The sequence below is a fragment of the Aquarana catesbeiana genome, linkage group LG01, assembly GCF_042186555.1.
Source record: "Aquarana catesbeiana isolate 2022-GZ linkage group LG01, ASM4218655v1, whole genome shotgun sequence".
In the NCBI taxonomy this organism is placed as follows: domain Eukaryota; kingdom Metazoa; phylum Chordata; class Amphibia; order Anura; family Ranidae; genus Aquarana; species Aquarana catesbeiana.
The window spans coordinates 796,467,596-796,480,906 of record NC_133324.1 but is presented as its reverse complement, the minus strand read 5'-3'; the positions used below and the strand labels follow the sequence as shown (position 1 = coordinate 796,480,906).

The 13,311-nt window shown below is 38.8% G+C and overlaps 1 protein-coding gene across 1 annotated transcript in view; it reads left to right on the top strand.

Annotated features, from left to right (window-relative positions):
- The window catches only part of LOC141113947 (EF-hand calcium-binding domain-containing protein 6-like), a 198,439-nt gene that overhangs the window by 157,804 nt on the left and 27,324 nt on the right, over window positions 1–13,311 (top strand). The window contains exons 14-15 of the mRNA XM_073607324.1: window positions 9,047–9,140; window positions 11,609–11,733. Of these exons, the coding sequence (XP_073463425.1) occupies window positions 9,047–9,140; window positions 11,609–11,733 (219 nt within the window). The remainder of the gene's footprint in view (window positions 1–9,046; window positions 9,141–11,608; window positions 11,734–13,311) is intronic.

Sequence of the window (13,311 nt, the reverse complement as noted above, 5' to 3'; positions counted from 1 at the left end):
TTACTTAAAAAGGAACACTATCTAATCGGCCATATTTATGGGGAATGTACAGGTATCCAGAAGAAAAAAGTACTTGCTAATTGGTTTTTTAATTTTCAATACATAAATCTGGAGAGAAAGAGATGAATGATTGTAGAGCAATTAAATCATCTTCCGCCAGGCCTCTAAAAGTAACCTTTGTGTGGTCCAGCTCTCAGATAGGCATCAATCCTGAAGGTTGTCGGGGATGTGTTCCCTACTAAATGACACAAGATGTGTGTGGGAACTTGCAGGGAGCAAATCCAGTCTTAGGTTCAGATTTTTGTTCCTTCTATACATAGAGGAGAAAAGTGACGCTATAGATGCAACTAAAGTTAGTCCTGCTCAAGCTTGGCCAGGACAATAGAACAGTGTTGTTTGTGGGATGCATCCCCGACTTATATATTCTTCCCATGTCAGTATAATCACTACTGGGAGGTAGCTCGATTAAGGATTACCATATCATTAATAGTATCCATGACTTTTGTTCAAAGGCTACTTGTGTAATGTTGCCTTGTATATGAAGCACTTTAATCCTCTCAGCCGCAGCTGTAGAAAGGGGTCTTCCTTAGAGCTCCCCACACTGACTTTCCCTGTCCCCTTGGATCAGTTCTAAAAAAACAGACAGAAACAACCGTCAGCTGAAAGACAGGAAAAAAAGAAACAATCATTCTACATTTCCACATTCATCCCCTGGCTTCAATCCTCGCCAATGTTTTCCATTCTTCTCCTTTTTATCTAACAGCCAGATCACCACTCGGATGGTGGCCAGATTAGTCGAAGAACAATGCCATTTTAAATGTAAAGTTTGCATCTCATTTATATTTCTTCTTTTTTTTTTTTTTTTGCTTTACCTTGCATGAAAAGAAAAGTGTAATGTTCCTAATGTGCAATGCACACCCTGGGATTGTATCTCCTAAGCATGGCTTTTGTGCTGAGTATGAAGGCAAGTTTTGATTCACCTGGGTTACCCTGAACTGAAAGAAGAATTCAACTGTTTATCGATTTATTATTTTCTGGTAAATGCATGTGGTAAAACCCATATGATGGTACTCAGCATACCATTTCCTTTTTTTATTTTACATCTTTGTTTATTTTTTTCTCCCACATTTACATACAGACCAAGCTATCAAGAAAAAGTGACAGTTACAAGGGTTGGGACAAACCATATAAGACTGCCATAGGTGTTTACAACAGTCTACTTGTGTTCATATGATTTAAACCTTTTTTCCAAAATAAGCAAAAGTACTGTTGTTGCAATTACCTAAGGTGGTGTTTGTTGCTTACCTAGTCCATTTCAAAACTATAAGTCTATCTAAAACTACCTTGTTCACAAAGTGACAATGCTGCTCAAGATTTTAGCACAAAAAAGAACAGCGTTGTGACCATGTTTAAAAAAGTGAAAAAAATATAAGATCTACTGGCAGGATTAATAGATAGTAATTGTATGCTACAGGAGGAACACCAAAACAGTTGTATTAATGCTAGGGACAGAGTGCATCATATTGTCATTTTTTTGCCGATTTCCATTATAAGGCTAGCCATAGACCAGTGATGGTGAACCTTGGCACCCTAGATGTTTTGGAACTACATTTCCCATGATGCTCATGCACTCTGTAGTGTAGTTGAGCATCGTGGGAAATGAGTAGTTCCAAAACATCTGGAGAGCCAAGGTTCGCCATCACTGCCATAGACAATAGACAAAGCTCACCAGGTATGGTACAGATCTTTTGCATGAATGTTTTTTACGTTAGCACTAACAATCATTCATGTTGCAAAGATTGTTCATTCACAAACTATGGATAGTGTCAGATGTGATTGAAGTGATGCTTTCAGGTACAGAAAATGTGCATGGCTATTGTGTGCGGTCATTTACTTGCCGTCAGATGAGAAACCCAATGTGAAAAGATTGTTTATCTTATGGATATAAATCATCTCTACAGATTGAGTTTTCTAGAAACAAGTCTAACATATAATGTCTAATTAAAATCTTTTGTATGAATGATCTTTCTTTCATACAAACAATTGATCATTTCTTTTAACCTCTATCTAGTGTTTATATTCTTTCTTTATTATCCTTTATTATCGGGCAACTTATCCTTATTTCACCAAGCATCTTATGTTTTGCTTTTTTTCTGGTGACAGACTTCCCCTTCCATATGGATCAATATTCAAAAGAGATGCAACAGGTTAAGGCCCATCTGTGACAATCCAGCAGAGTAGAGGTGAACTGTAGACTTATAATGACCATATAAAAGCATCTGTAATCACTTGTAGAGGTTTTTCAAAGCATTGGAAAATAGATTCCATTCATTTAGGAGCTTTATTTTCACTGCGCATGCACCAAAGTTAAAAATGACCCAAGCTGAGAAATCGTGTCTGTTGTCTCTACTAACTCCATTGAGTGAGGAAGAGTACCTCTAACCATAGAAATAACTTGCTTTCATCAACTAAAAGTTCAAATGGCCTGATATTCCTAATCAGAATTAGGATATTCGTAATCAACATTCTAGATCATACTTTGTGTGACCCCTTAGTTTTGTCCTTAGGTCTATGACACGCTGCAAATTGCTGGAAATCGCAAGGAAACAACTCACTTATTTCTACGGTGTCATTCACACTGGACAAAACATTATAGAATCTTCCTTGCTAGCGAGGAAGGGACACCTCACATTCAACCATAGAGGGAACAAAGCTCCTTCTCTGTCTTTGCTACAGATTTTGTTGCTGGAGGAAACTTACCAGTGTGTCATAAGCTTTAGATTCTGTCAAGATGACAGTGGTTCTATCGGGTCTTAAAGTTAGTTAGTTTAACTCCCAAGCATTAAATATATCCTTGGACAGTCAGACAGTTCCTAACATAAATAGCAAATTTCAAACATCAGAGACTCTCTCATATCTACTGTAGGAATACCCTCATTAAATTTTATACTAGCACTGATCGCTGTATAAATGTTAATGGTCCCAAAAATGTGTCAAAAGTGTCCGACCTGTCCGCCGCAATGTCGAATCCCGATAAAAATCGCAGGTCGCCGCCATTATTAGTAAAAAAATAAAATAATAAAAATGCCATAAATCTTTCCCATAGTTTGCAGAAGCTATAACTTTTGCGCAAACCAATCAATATACGCTTATTGCGATTTTTTTCTTTTACCAAGAATATGTAGAAGAATATATATTGGCCTAAACTGATGAAGAAATTTGTTTTTTAAAAACATTTTTGGGGATATTTATTATAGCAAAAAGTAAAAAATATAAAAAAAGTGACTGCGCAATTACCAGTTAAAGCGACAAATTGTAAAAAGTGCTCTGGTCAGGAAGGGGGTAAAATCTTCCGGGGCTGAAGTGGTTAAAGCACCATGAATGCTAACTAAGGAATAAAATGCACATGCACCAAGCAAGGCATTAGGTCAAAAAGACGCCTTGCTTCTGGAGCAAAAAAAAAAAGCCATCACATGTATGAGTATTTATCAATGGAGCCTCCATTTTAAGCCACATATTAAAGTATGTACACATGCTTGCTCTGGCCACAGTGTGCATTGAACATTATGATATCTCTAGCACAGAATGCATTATCAGTACGCACTTCATGTGGTTTTGCTCCTACATGGAATTCACATATAAAAGCTCTAGCATAGCATTCAAACACTAGAGAAAATCACATTTTTTGTTTTAAACAAACCCCCACTATTGATATATATGTTCAGACGCAGGGTGTATGTACTGTACATTGTAGCTTGCACGCCCATATCCAGGCACATTGCAGATGCATATTAAATATTGTTAATAAATTATTTGTTTTTTTTTTTTATTGCGCACTTAATGCTGCAGGTAAGGCAAAAAAGGTTTGGTAAATCAGGCACTGTATTTTGCTGTAAATCCTGTGTATTGTAGAGAAGTAGTTTCAGTCCACCACAGTATATCTAGGCTTATAGGCAGGAGGGGAGAGAGGGGGCTTTTCCCTGTATTGGTCACACATTTTACTCCCATCATCAGCAGAAATACAATCATCTCATATAAATGTATGCATTGTCACAAAAGACTACTAAAATTAAAAAATAGCTTGTGTAAAAGAGATGATTCTGTTGTAAGGATGTTGCTTTAGGTTCCAATAATGGAGCTCTTTCCCTGGCTGACATGTCTGTTAAGTCTAAGTAATTATTTGTTTGGGAAAGAATTGAGTATATAGGAAATAAATTCAGGCTTATTGCACATTGTAAAAAAACAGCAAGCTGATGTTTTCTTGATATTATAACCTGATAGTATAACCTTATAAAAGAATAAAGTAGCCTTTAAACACTTTCATATCCAGATTTTTCATGGTTCTTCCTACTGATGCAGACATAATCTTTAGAAACATACTATGTACCTAGTTTTAGAGGTCTGCGTTACACCAGACACAAATGGCACCATTTTTAATTATTTTACAAACAGTAATTTTTTTTGTCTTCATCATTCTTCTTCATTATCACCACTAATGCCCTAACTTGATTTTCTATAATTTAGAGAAAGCAGAAAATTGCCATATAGAACAAGAGGCCAATATATTAGGAAGCATTTGATTAATGTTGGGATTTATATGTATGAATTTTTCTTTATAAATCAAAGTATTTAGTAGTAGCCAAAAAAAGTGGATGTTGACAGCAGTGTGTCTTTGTTGAATAGCAGGACAAAGCTCTGTGAGGAAATCATCTGGGTATCACTTTCAGGCTCATCTTGTGTCCTGTTGAGTTCTTGTGTTGATTGTCCTCTGGGGTCACTGTCTACATGGAATCCCCACTGAGATCAGCTTCAGGTCAACATCCCAATGTTCATTCTCTGCCCACTCACTAGCAAAGTCATGCTATGCACATAAAATGTTTCTGTCTGTAAATCAAGCTGAAAAGATATTTTATAATATCCTGTTGTTTCAATGTCTTCTAGAAATTAGTATTGAAAACTGGAAACAAAAAACTTTTTAACAGTGGCCATTAAAGTGTAACTAAAGGCAAAACTTTTCTTTCATTTTGGATAGCTTAAGAGAGGGTTATAACACCCATCCATTTTTTTCCATCTGTGTCCCATTGGGGTGATTTCCCTTCATTTCACTTCCCATAGTCAAAACAGGTGAGAGGAAATCCCTCCAAAGTGAGAGAATCCCGAGGTGTTACTATCGTCACTATTTGATTATCCCCCTTTTATTAGTGTTCTGATGTCAACCCAAAATTTGGGATTTTCTTCTACTTTCACTTTAGATGATAACAGTAAACAGGACAAATAGAGAGGGTGAATGTCCCTAATAGGGCACAGACAGCAATATAAACTGACAAGTGTCTTAACCCTTCTCTACTCTATCCAAAACTGAAAAAAAAGTTGTGCCCTTAGTTACACTTTAAAGCGCAGCTGCTTCATGTGAAGCAAGATCACATTGTAGTAGCAGGCTTTTAATAAGAGCAAGAAGTGCCGATCAGTGGGTGCCCATCCTGTCCTAGGTTTACTACTTAGTCAATCAGATTCAGAACAATCATACAGCTAGTAAAGTCTTAAGGGTCCCAATTCCTGTTCTGTAAGCTTGTTCCAGGTCAGAACTTAGTAGATAGTGAATCCAGGATTAGCCTGAAGCCTTCAAAATAAGTTAGTAATTGCAGCTCAAATATTTCTGTTTTCATGAGTTCATGTTAATTTCATGCTGTTGTGCTCAGAAATTGAAAATTATTGGATGTTGCACACATGTATTCCAATGAACATTGTGCATCACAGCTGCTTGATATCTGATTGGATATTTGTCAACCTGAAATTTCAGGTATGTCCTTGTTTATTGGCAACTTTGATCTAAAATAACTAAATCTTCTTTACAAATAGGGCATGTATCAGTACCCTAATAGATCTTAATAATTATTTTCCTTTTTTGTACGAATTTCTCAATCATACATTGTCATAATCATAATTCTAAATAATCATTCTTTTAAAAAAGCTTTATTAGATCATGTAACATTATCCAATGAAGAAATTGACAGACAATCTACATCAATGGATACCTTTCTATATGTGAACTCACATAGGGATTATTCTTGTATTGACATAAGCATTCACTTGCTAATTGCCTGGACACTGAACAGCTAATACCCTAATGGCCTCTCCGCCCAACGGTCTTGACAAAATCTCTGGTTCTTGTGCATTTATTTACAAGTTTTTTCTACTTCCACAAGCTTCATAAATGCCAATGTTTTGATCGCCTTAAGGATAAGAATGAGTTAAATGGACCAACATTTTAGCCCTGGCTCTAAAACCAACTCCTTTCAGCCTATCCTCAGCACCTGCAGGATATTTGCACATACATAAATAAATAAATTAACAATGAATAAATAATTTTAATCCCACCACCTTCAAGATTTGATCCTTTGGCACTGGGTGTGTGTTTGTCAATTCCTAATTCTTTTTGATACAGTCTTCAGATACTTGGTGTCTGTCAGGCAAATTTGGGGTATTGTTTTCGCTTGATTAGTTCTGTATGACCCAAGGTCGCCCTCAAAATCCACATCACTCATCAGGACTTGGAATGGTCTCCTTTTTTTTTTTAAAGGGATGCAAAGTGCCTGCCATTCCTCCGGACAAAGGCCTGGGAGGTTTTCAGCATTTGGCCTTCTCAAGGCATCCGTTTTGCTCAGTGAAGCAAAGATAAAACTCATTAGGATATACATCCAGTTCCCAAGGACTATACAGCGCTTTTGCCTTTTATTGCAATAAAGAATGGTTCCACTGTACATGCTCATGTCACCTGATGTTATTATACTGCTTGCATGAATATACTATCAAGAAGAGTCGGACATGGGTACAGAGGTTTCCATTATTGTCAGTTGTATAACGCTCATATGAATTAGACAATATAGACCATTTATGTCAGGGTTTCCTCATATTTTTTTTTTTAGAAAAATGTGCCATAATCAACTGTAACAAGTGGAGAATTGTAACAAGTTGCTTGCTTAAGGGGAGTATGTAATGCAAAACATTTTGTAGTTTCCAGTGCCGATAACATGCTGCAGCAACTTTTAATACTAATTGTTTTGCCACTGGATAAGGTAAGTATGCTGCTACAGGAGTTACTTTAATGTTACACATCAGTGTTACATTTAAGGGTGTTAGGTTAAGTATTAGGGTTGAGGTTAATGTTGTTAGTGTGCATGTTAATACTTAGCAGACCTCAGGGGTCTCAGGGCATATAAAACAGGATAAATTTCCCCCGCTGGAAACAGAGCTCCTCAACAGTGCGTCCTACTCCGCCGCCATCTTGGCCACGCCCCCGTGCCTGTTAATACTTAAGAACTAAAGTGAACTTTTGCTTTGCAAGAGGTTCTAAGCAAGAGGTTTATTGGTGGCCCCAGCAGGAGCTTATACCTGCCTTCCATTTGCTACCTTGCTCATTAAACAGTTGGGACTAGAGAGGAAGACCATTGTAAACTTCAGGTTACAACTTGAGCTTTTAACCCACCCCATGACAGTGCTGAGTTACAAATTACCAAGAACCAGTGCTGGGATATGGAAGGATAGCACAAAAGTCTCATGCTCCTATACCTGAAAATACCTTTTTTTTTTTTTTTCAACTCTGGCAGTCAAACGGAGTAGGACAGGAATGAAGGGAAGGTGAGTGTATGCTTCTGGGGCCCCCAATAGGGTGAACAAGTTGCTTTGCTCTGCAACCTGAACAATTACATATAAAGTACAACTAAAGGCAGCATGCTAGTTTTAGTAAACCCTTATATAAACACCTCAAAGTTACACATGGCAATAAATATAACAAATGTGATTATGATTTTCCTACCATATAGATGAAATTGGGGTCTCTAATCCCCCCACCATTCCTCCATTGCTTGATAATGCAAGTGATGGTGGGAGGAGTTCTGCAGAGTTAGCACATCATTTCCTTTCACCGTGCTTGCTTCTGCATCTCCCACAGGGAACCACAGTTCCCCATGACTACTTATGCCTTCTATCATACTTAGTCTATTTTACATAACACATGCCCGTCTGTCAATCAATAGCGGGGTGGGCTATGTAAAATAGCAGCACAATCCGAGGTATATGACTGCCAGTGCTGATGCAGCAATGCTCTCAGTTAAAGGTAGAATAGTTGGGAACAGGCTGTATAAAGATAGTCTGGAGTAGACGGAGCATAGGCAGGACATACGCGGGAGTAGGAAGAACATAGAGGGGAGCAAGCGAAGCATGGGCGGGGGATTGCAGCCCGATCGTGAGGGGAGTGGGCGCAGCCTTGGCGGGACTTTTGTGTTGATTTGGATGCCGGGGCTTTTACTGGATGAAGGAGCAACTCACCCATTGATATAATGATGGCATGTTGTAGTTTGTACAATGCAAAAGGGGACAATGGAGTCATTTAGAAACAGAGGAAGCAGCATTGTCTCCTGATTACAGGAAGTGAACATGAGAGCTTCCAGCTGCAGGGGAAAAGGGTAAATATGTGAATTACTGTTATTTGCAAAACAACCAGTGAGATATTCAACAGATTAGAGATTTACATCACATATTGTTTTTTTCATTTTGAGCCTAGTTCTACTTTAAGGGTTGGGCAAAGTTAATATTTACATTTTAATTTTAGGAGTTAAATTTTGGGGTCTGCTTTAAGTTCATGGATAAGTCTGAACAAAAAGCAGATTCGGGGACTTTTTTATTTTAACATGTATTCGGCACTCAAACCCACTTACTAAGAAGAACTACTAAAATGGGAATGATAGGAGTTTTTATTTCTGTCTCTGTCACTGTTAGGTCACTTGTGGCAAAATCTTTCTGGAGACACAGGCAGCAGTGCAAACCTGACACAGGTTGTAAATATAGATTTTAATGGCATCTCTGTTGCAAAGATGCACATGTGGAATTTAAAGTGATTGGCAAGCTGAACAATAGAGAACATTTAAAACCTAACATGGGTTCTAATTCTTAACTGTTTTTGCCTGATGGAAACATCTAAAGTGAATGTATCCTAATATTATTATGTTATAAACATGGCCAGTAATACCATATTTTCTCCTAAAAGGCGGGGGGTGCCAAGCTTATTTGATGAACGGTCTGTAGGAATGTCTGCAGTGGAAGAAGAAAAGGAGCATGGACGTGGACGAACACCAGAACAAGTAACTATTTCGACTTTTCAAAATTTTACATTTTATACAAAATGCATTAAGTATCACCGCCAGTGTTGAAAGGGTTAATCCCAAAAGCAGAGTTCAAAATGACACCTTTTAGCATACAATTATTTCTATACAACATTTAACCTATACAAACAATTAGGCCATGTGCTCATGGGTGCTTTGGCCCGTCAGCATCAAATCTCAATGGTTTCAGGTGCCCAGAAGGCACAGGTGTGGCCTTCAGCCCTGCTGCCAGCAGCTTGTCAGAATCTATGACAGGCTAAAATACTCTGTGGCTGGATGCTGCACCAAGTGGTAGCCATGTTTAGAGCGAAATGGTTCATAATTTCCTGAACACATATGACCCTAAATGCAAGTACTACTCGGTACAGCATCAAACCACAGCATTATTCAGCCTATCATAGATTTTGTCAGACTGCTGGCAGCAGGGCTGAAGGTTGCACCTGTGTCTCCTAGGTTCCTGAAAATGGTGAGATGTGATGCCGACAGGCCAAACCACCCATATGCATGAGGCCTTATGCCCCGTACACACGATCGGACTTTGTTCGGACATTCCGACAACAAAATCCTAGGATTTTTTCCGACGGATGTTGGCTCAAACTTGTCTTGCATACACACGGTCACACAAAGTTGTCGGAAAATCCAATCGTTCTAAACGCGGTGACGTAAAACACGTACGTCGGGACTATAAACGGGGCAGTGGCCAATAGCTTTCATCTCTTTATTTATTCTGAGCATGCGTGGCACTTTGTCCGTCGGATTTGTGTACACACGATCAGAATTTCCGACAACAGATTTTGTTGTCGGAAAATTTTATATCCTGCTCTCAAACTTTGTGTGTCGGAAAATCCGATGGAAAATGTGTGATGGAGCCCACACACGGTCGGAATTTCCGACAACAAGGTCCTATCACACATTTTCTGTCGGAAAATCCGACCGTGTGTACGGGGCATTAGAGGGTAGCCAAGCAAGTTTCATTTTTAGAAGATCATGGTCAGAAATGTCAATACTTTACTTCTGTTATAACAGGTTCCTTAAAGAGTAGTTTAACAAAATCTGTGTTGTAAGGAATAGGATTCTGATAGTCCTGGGTTGCCTCTGAAAATACTATTTGCCGAACTGACATGTAAATCTTCTGATTTTAATACTTTCTGAGTCACTGTTCCAAAGCAGGCATGCAGTCACTGAAGCCAAAGATAGGCCAAAATTCCAGATCTATTTACATGTTCAAAGTCAGTGACTTAGGAAGGACTGAAGCCCTTAAAAGTGGTTGTGAACCCTTACATATACCCTGTGAAGTGACTAGCCTCAGTTGATACACAGAGATTAAACAAATCCTCCTATATCAATTGTACCTGTTTATCTGCAGCCTTTTCCCCTGTACAGCTATTTAAAGTGCAGAATTTATACAGCTTTTCTGAGCTTCCAGAGGTGGGGGGCAGGGATCTGACATCACACACTGCACAGCTCAGAGTGGAGAGGTGACTGTAATCTGAGACCTGAGTGGAGGGAATGGACACACACCCCTCTACACAATCTTATAGGGAAACATGCACAGCTGAAACTGGCAATCATAGACTCCCCTCCCCTTCGCCCTTGATTACTTGGAGCAGACACAATCTGCCAGAAGTGACAGATAACAGAGGAGCAAGACTGCAGACAGAAATTACAATCTGTGCTTTGGATTGAGGCAAGTTCACACTATCGAAGGATATATTTTATTTTTCATGTCAGAGGTTTACAACCAAATTAACTTAGTATTGCAGGCAGGTGAGTGGAATTTGGGAAAGTCTAGGTCAGTTTTCTCAGAAAAAATAATCTCGTTGTGAAAAGTCATATCAAAATAATTCCACCACTAGGCCTTATGCACTATCAAACATGTATTTATATGCATTTAGAGGATATTTATGAACCCATTTAAATGTATGTACCTGTGTTTTTGGTGCAGTCAGTTTAGCGGTGTTTAGAGAAAATAGAATTCTGTGCATGGTTTGATTGAAACTGGCTACATGCATGTAAACATGACTAAACATGGCCAAACCTGCTCCAAAGCAGTAAGATCTAAACACAAGTGATCTGGGAAGCAATACTTTTGTTTATACATCCCAGATAACATCTACTGCATTTAGAAAAGCTAAACACGAGAGTTCTAGGTAGCCTTTTTACCTTCCAGATTTGTCTTGGGATATTGAGGACCAGGGCTGAATTTATAATTCCTACCCCCTAGGTTGACTGACCCCATAAACTCCAGAAGGTAGTTATTTTTTGTAGCATGCTTTTAGAGGACAATAGCTCTGTTTCCATTCTAATTGTGAATGTGCAATATTTTCAAGCAGTGATCTGTAGATTCTAAAAATTCTCCTTTTCTGATTTTAAAAATTATATTAGATTTATATGATTTACTGTATATCACAACCTAAGAGTAGATTATATATACAATCTTTTTCAAGCTCTTCAAGATTATTAAGAGTCTCATCCATAAGAATTATGCAGCAGTAGAGAAAGCGTTTGAGGATCTGGATGAAATTAATTCAAGACGCCTTACACAGGAGACCATGTACTACCTATTAAAGAGGTATGTATAGATATTGGAAACTGTGTAAACATACACCTTTGCTGTATCTCCAGTTGACATCATACTTTCAGACGAAATATTAGATCAAACATTACCCTTTTAAAAAATATTAGATCAAATTATTTAAAACAACCCATTACAAAGGTTTTTCTTGTAAATCTGCAGTGTGAAAGTCTCAGCATTCGGACAGCTGTCACAAATAATCCCCGTAGTGTGTCTAATATGTTTACTTCCTTAGATTGTTAGTTCCATCTGGTGGCCATACTTACATAGTTAGTCTGGTTGAAAAAAGACCATCTAGTTCAACCATAAAAGTGACACACCACTACCATGGACGGACCACCACGCCATCAAATTTAAAATCACCACTAACACCACCCTCTAAAAACAGAAACATGCAACAACAACACACTGGAACAGATCTCAGAAGAAACTGCACTCCGAACTGTTCAAAACCACATTGTCAAGAAAAATACAATCGCTAAACTCAAACCTCTCAACAGAACAAACACTCAACTCCCTAAATAAGGCATTACTACAAACAGCAGACTCAGTAGCGCCAAAACGCAGAACACTCATCCGCAAAAAAAACTCAAGATGGTTTAATGGCACGCTCACCCTACTCAAGAAAGAACGTAGAAGAGCTGAAAGAGCGTGGAGAAGAAACCCTACTAAGGAAAACCACACAAACTACAAAGTACTCACTGGGAAATACCACAAAGCAATCTTCAACGCCAAAAATGAACATTTCTCAAACACCATCTCAACTGCCTTAAACCGGCCACGGGAACTTTTCAAAATAGTCGCCCACTCAATGAACCCAACCTGCTTAGAGCCCCCAGCAAACGATACTCAAGAATTCTGCAATGAGTTATCAAATTTCTTCATTGACAAAATCAACAACTTCGGAAATCAATTCAACAGAAAAAAACAACCAACTTTACCCAACCAAAGCAAAAAGAGGATATCAACACAAACATCACACAACCACCGGACTTCTTCCTGACCCCAATCACCACTGACACGACTAAAGACATTATGAGAAGCCTTCCAGACAGCACATCACCAAATGACATAATTCCCACGAAACTCCTTAAAGCATGCTCCGACATCCTGGCTCCCACTATAACACACCTCATAAATCAATCGTTCAAAGAAGGGATTGTGCCAACCACCCTCAAGCAAGGCATCGTCAAACCCCTGCTAAAGAAACCTAATCTCGACCCTAAGGACCCTAACTACCGCAGACCGATAACAAGCCTTGACACCATCTCCAAGATTATGGAGAAAGCGGTAGTACAACTGCTACAACGCCACCTGGACACACATCAACTTCTGGACACTCTACAATCAGGTTTCCGCCCTGGCCATGGCACAGAAACTGCACTTCTAAAAATATGGGATGATGCCCTCGAAGCAGCAGATGACGGAGACTCATGCCTCTTGGTACTGTTAGACCTCAGTGCAGCCTTTGATATAGTGGACCACAATACTCTACTTGTCCGCCTCACAGAAGTAGCAGGAGCCACAGATTCTAGTCTAAAATGGTTTGCATCCTTCTTAGAGAATCGGTCTCAG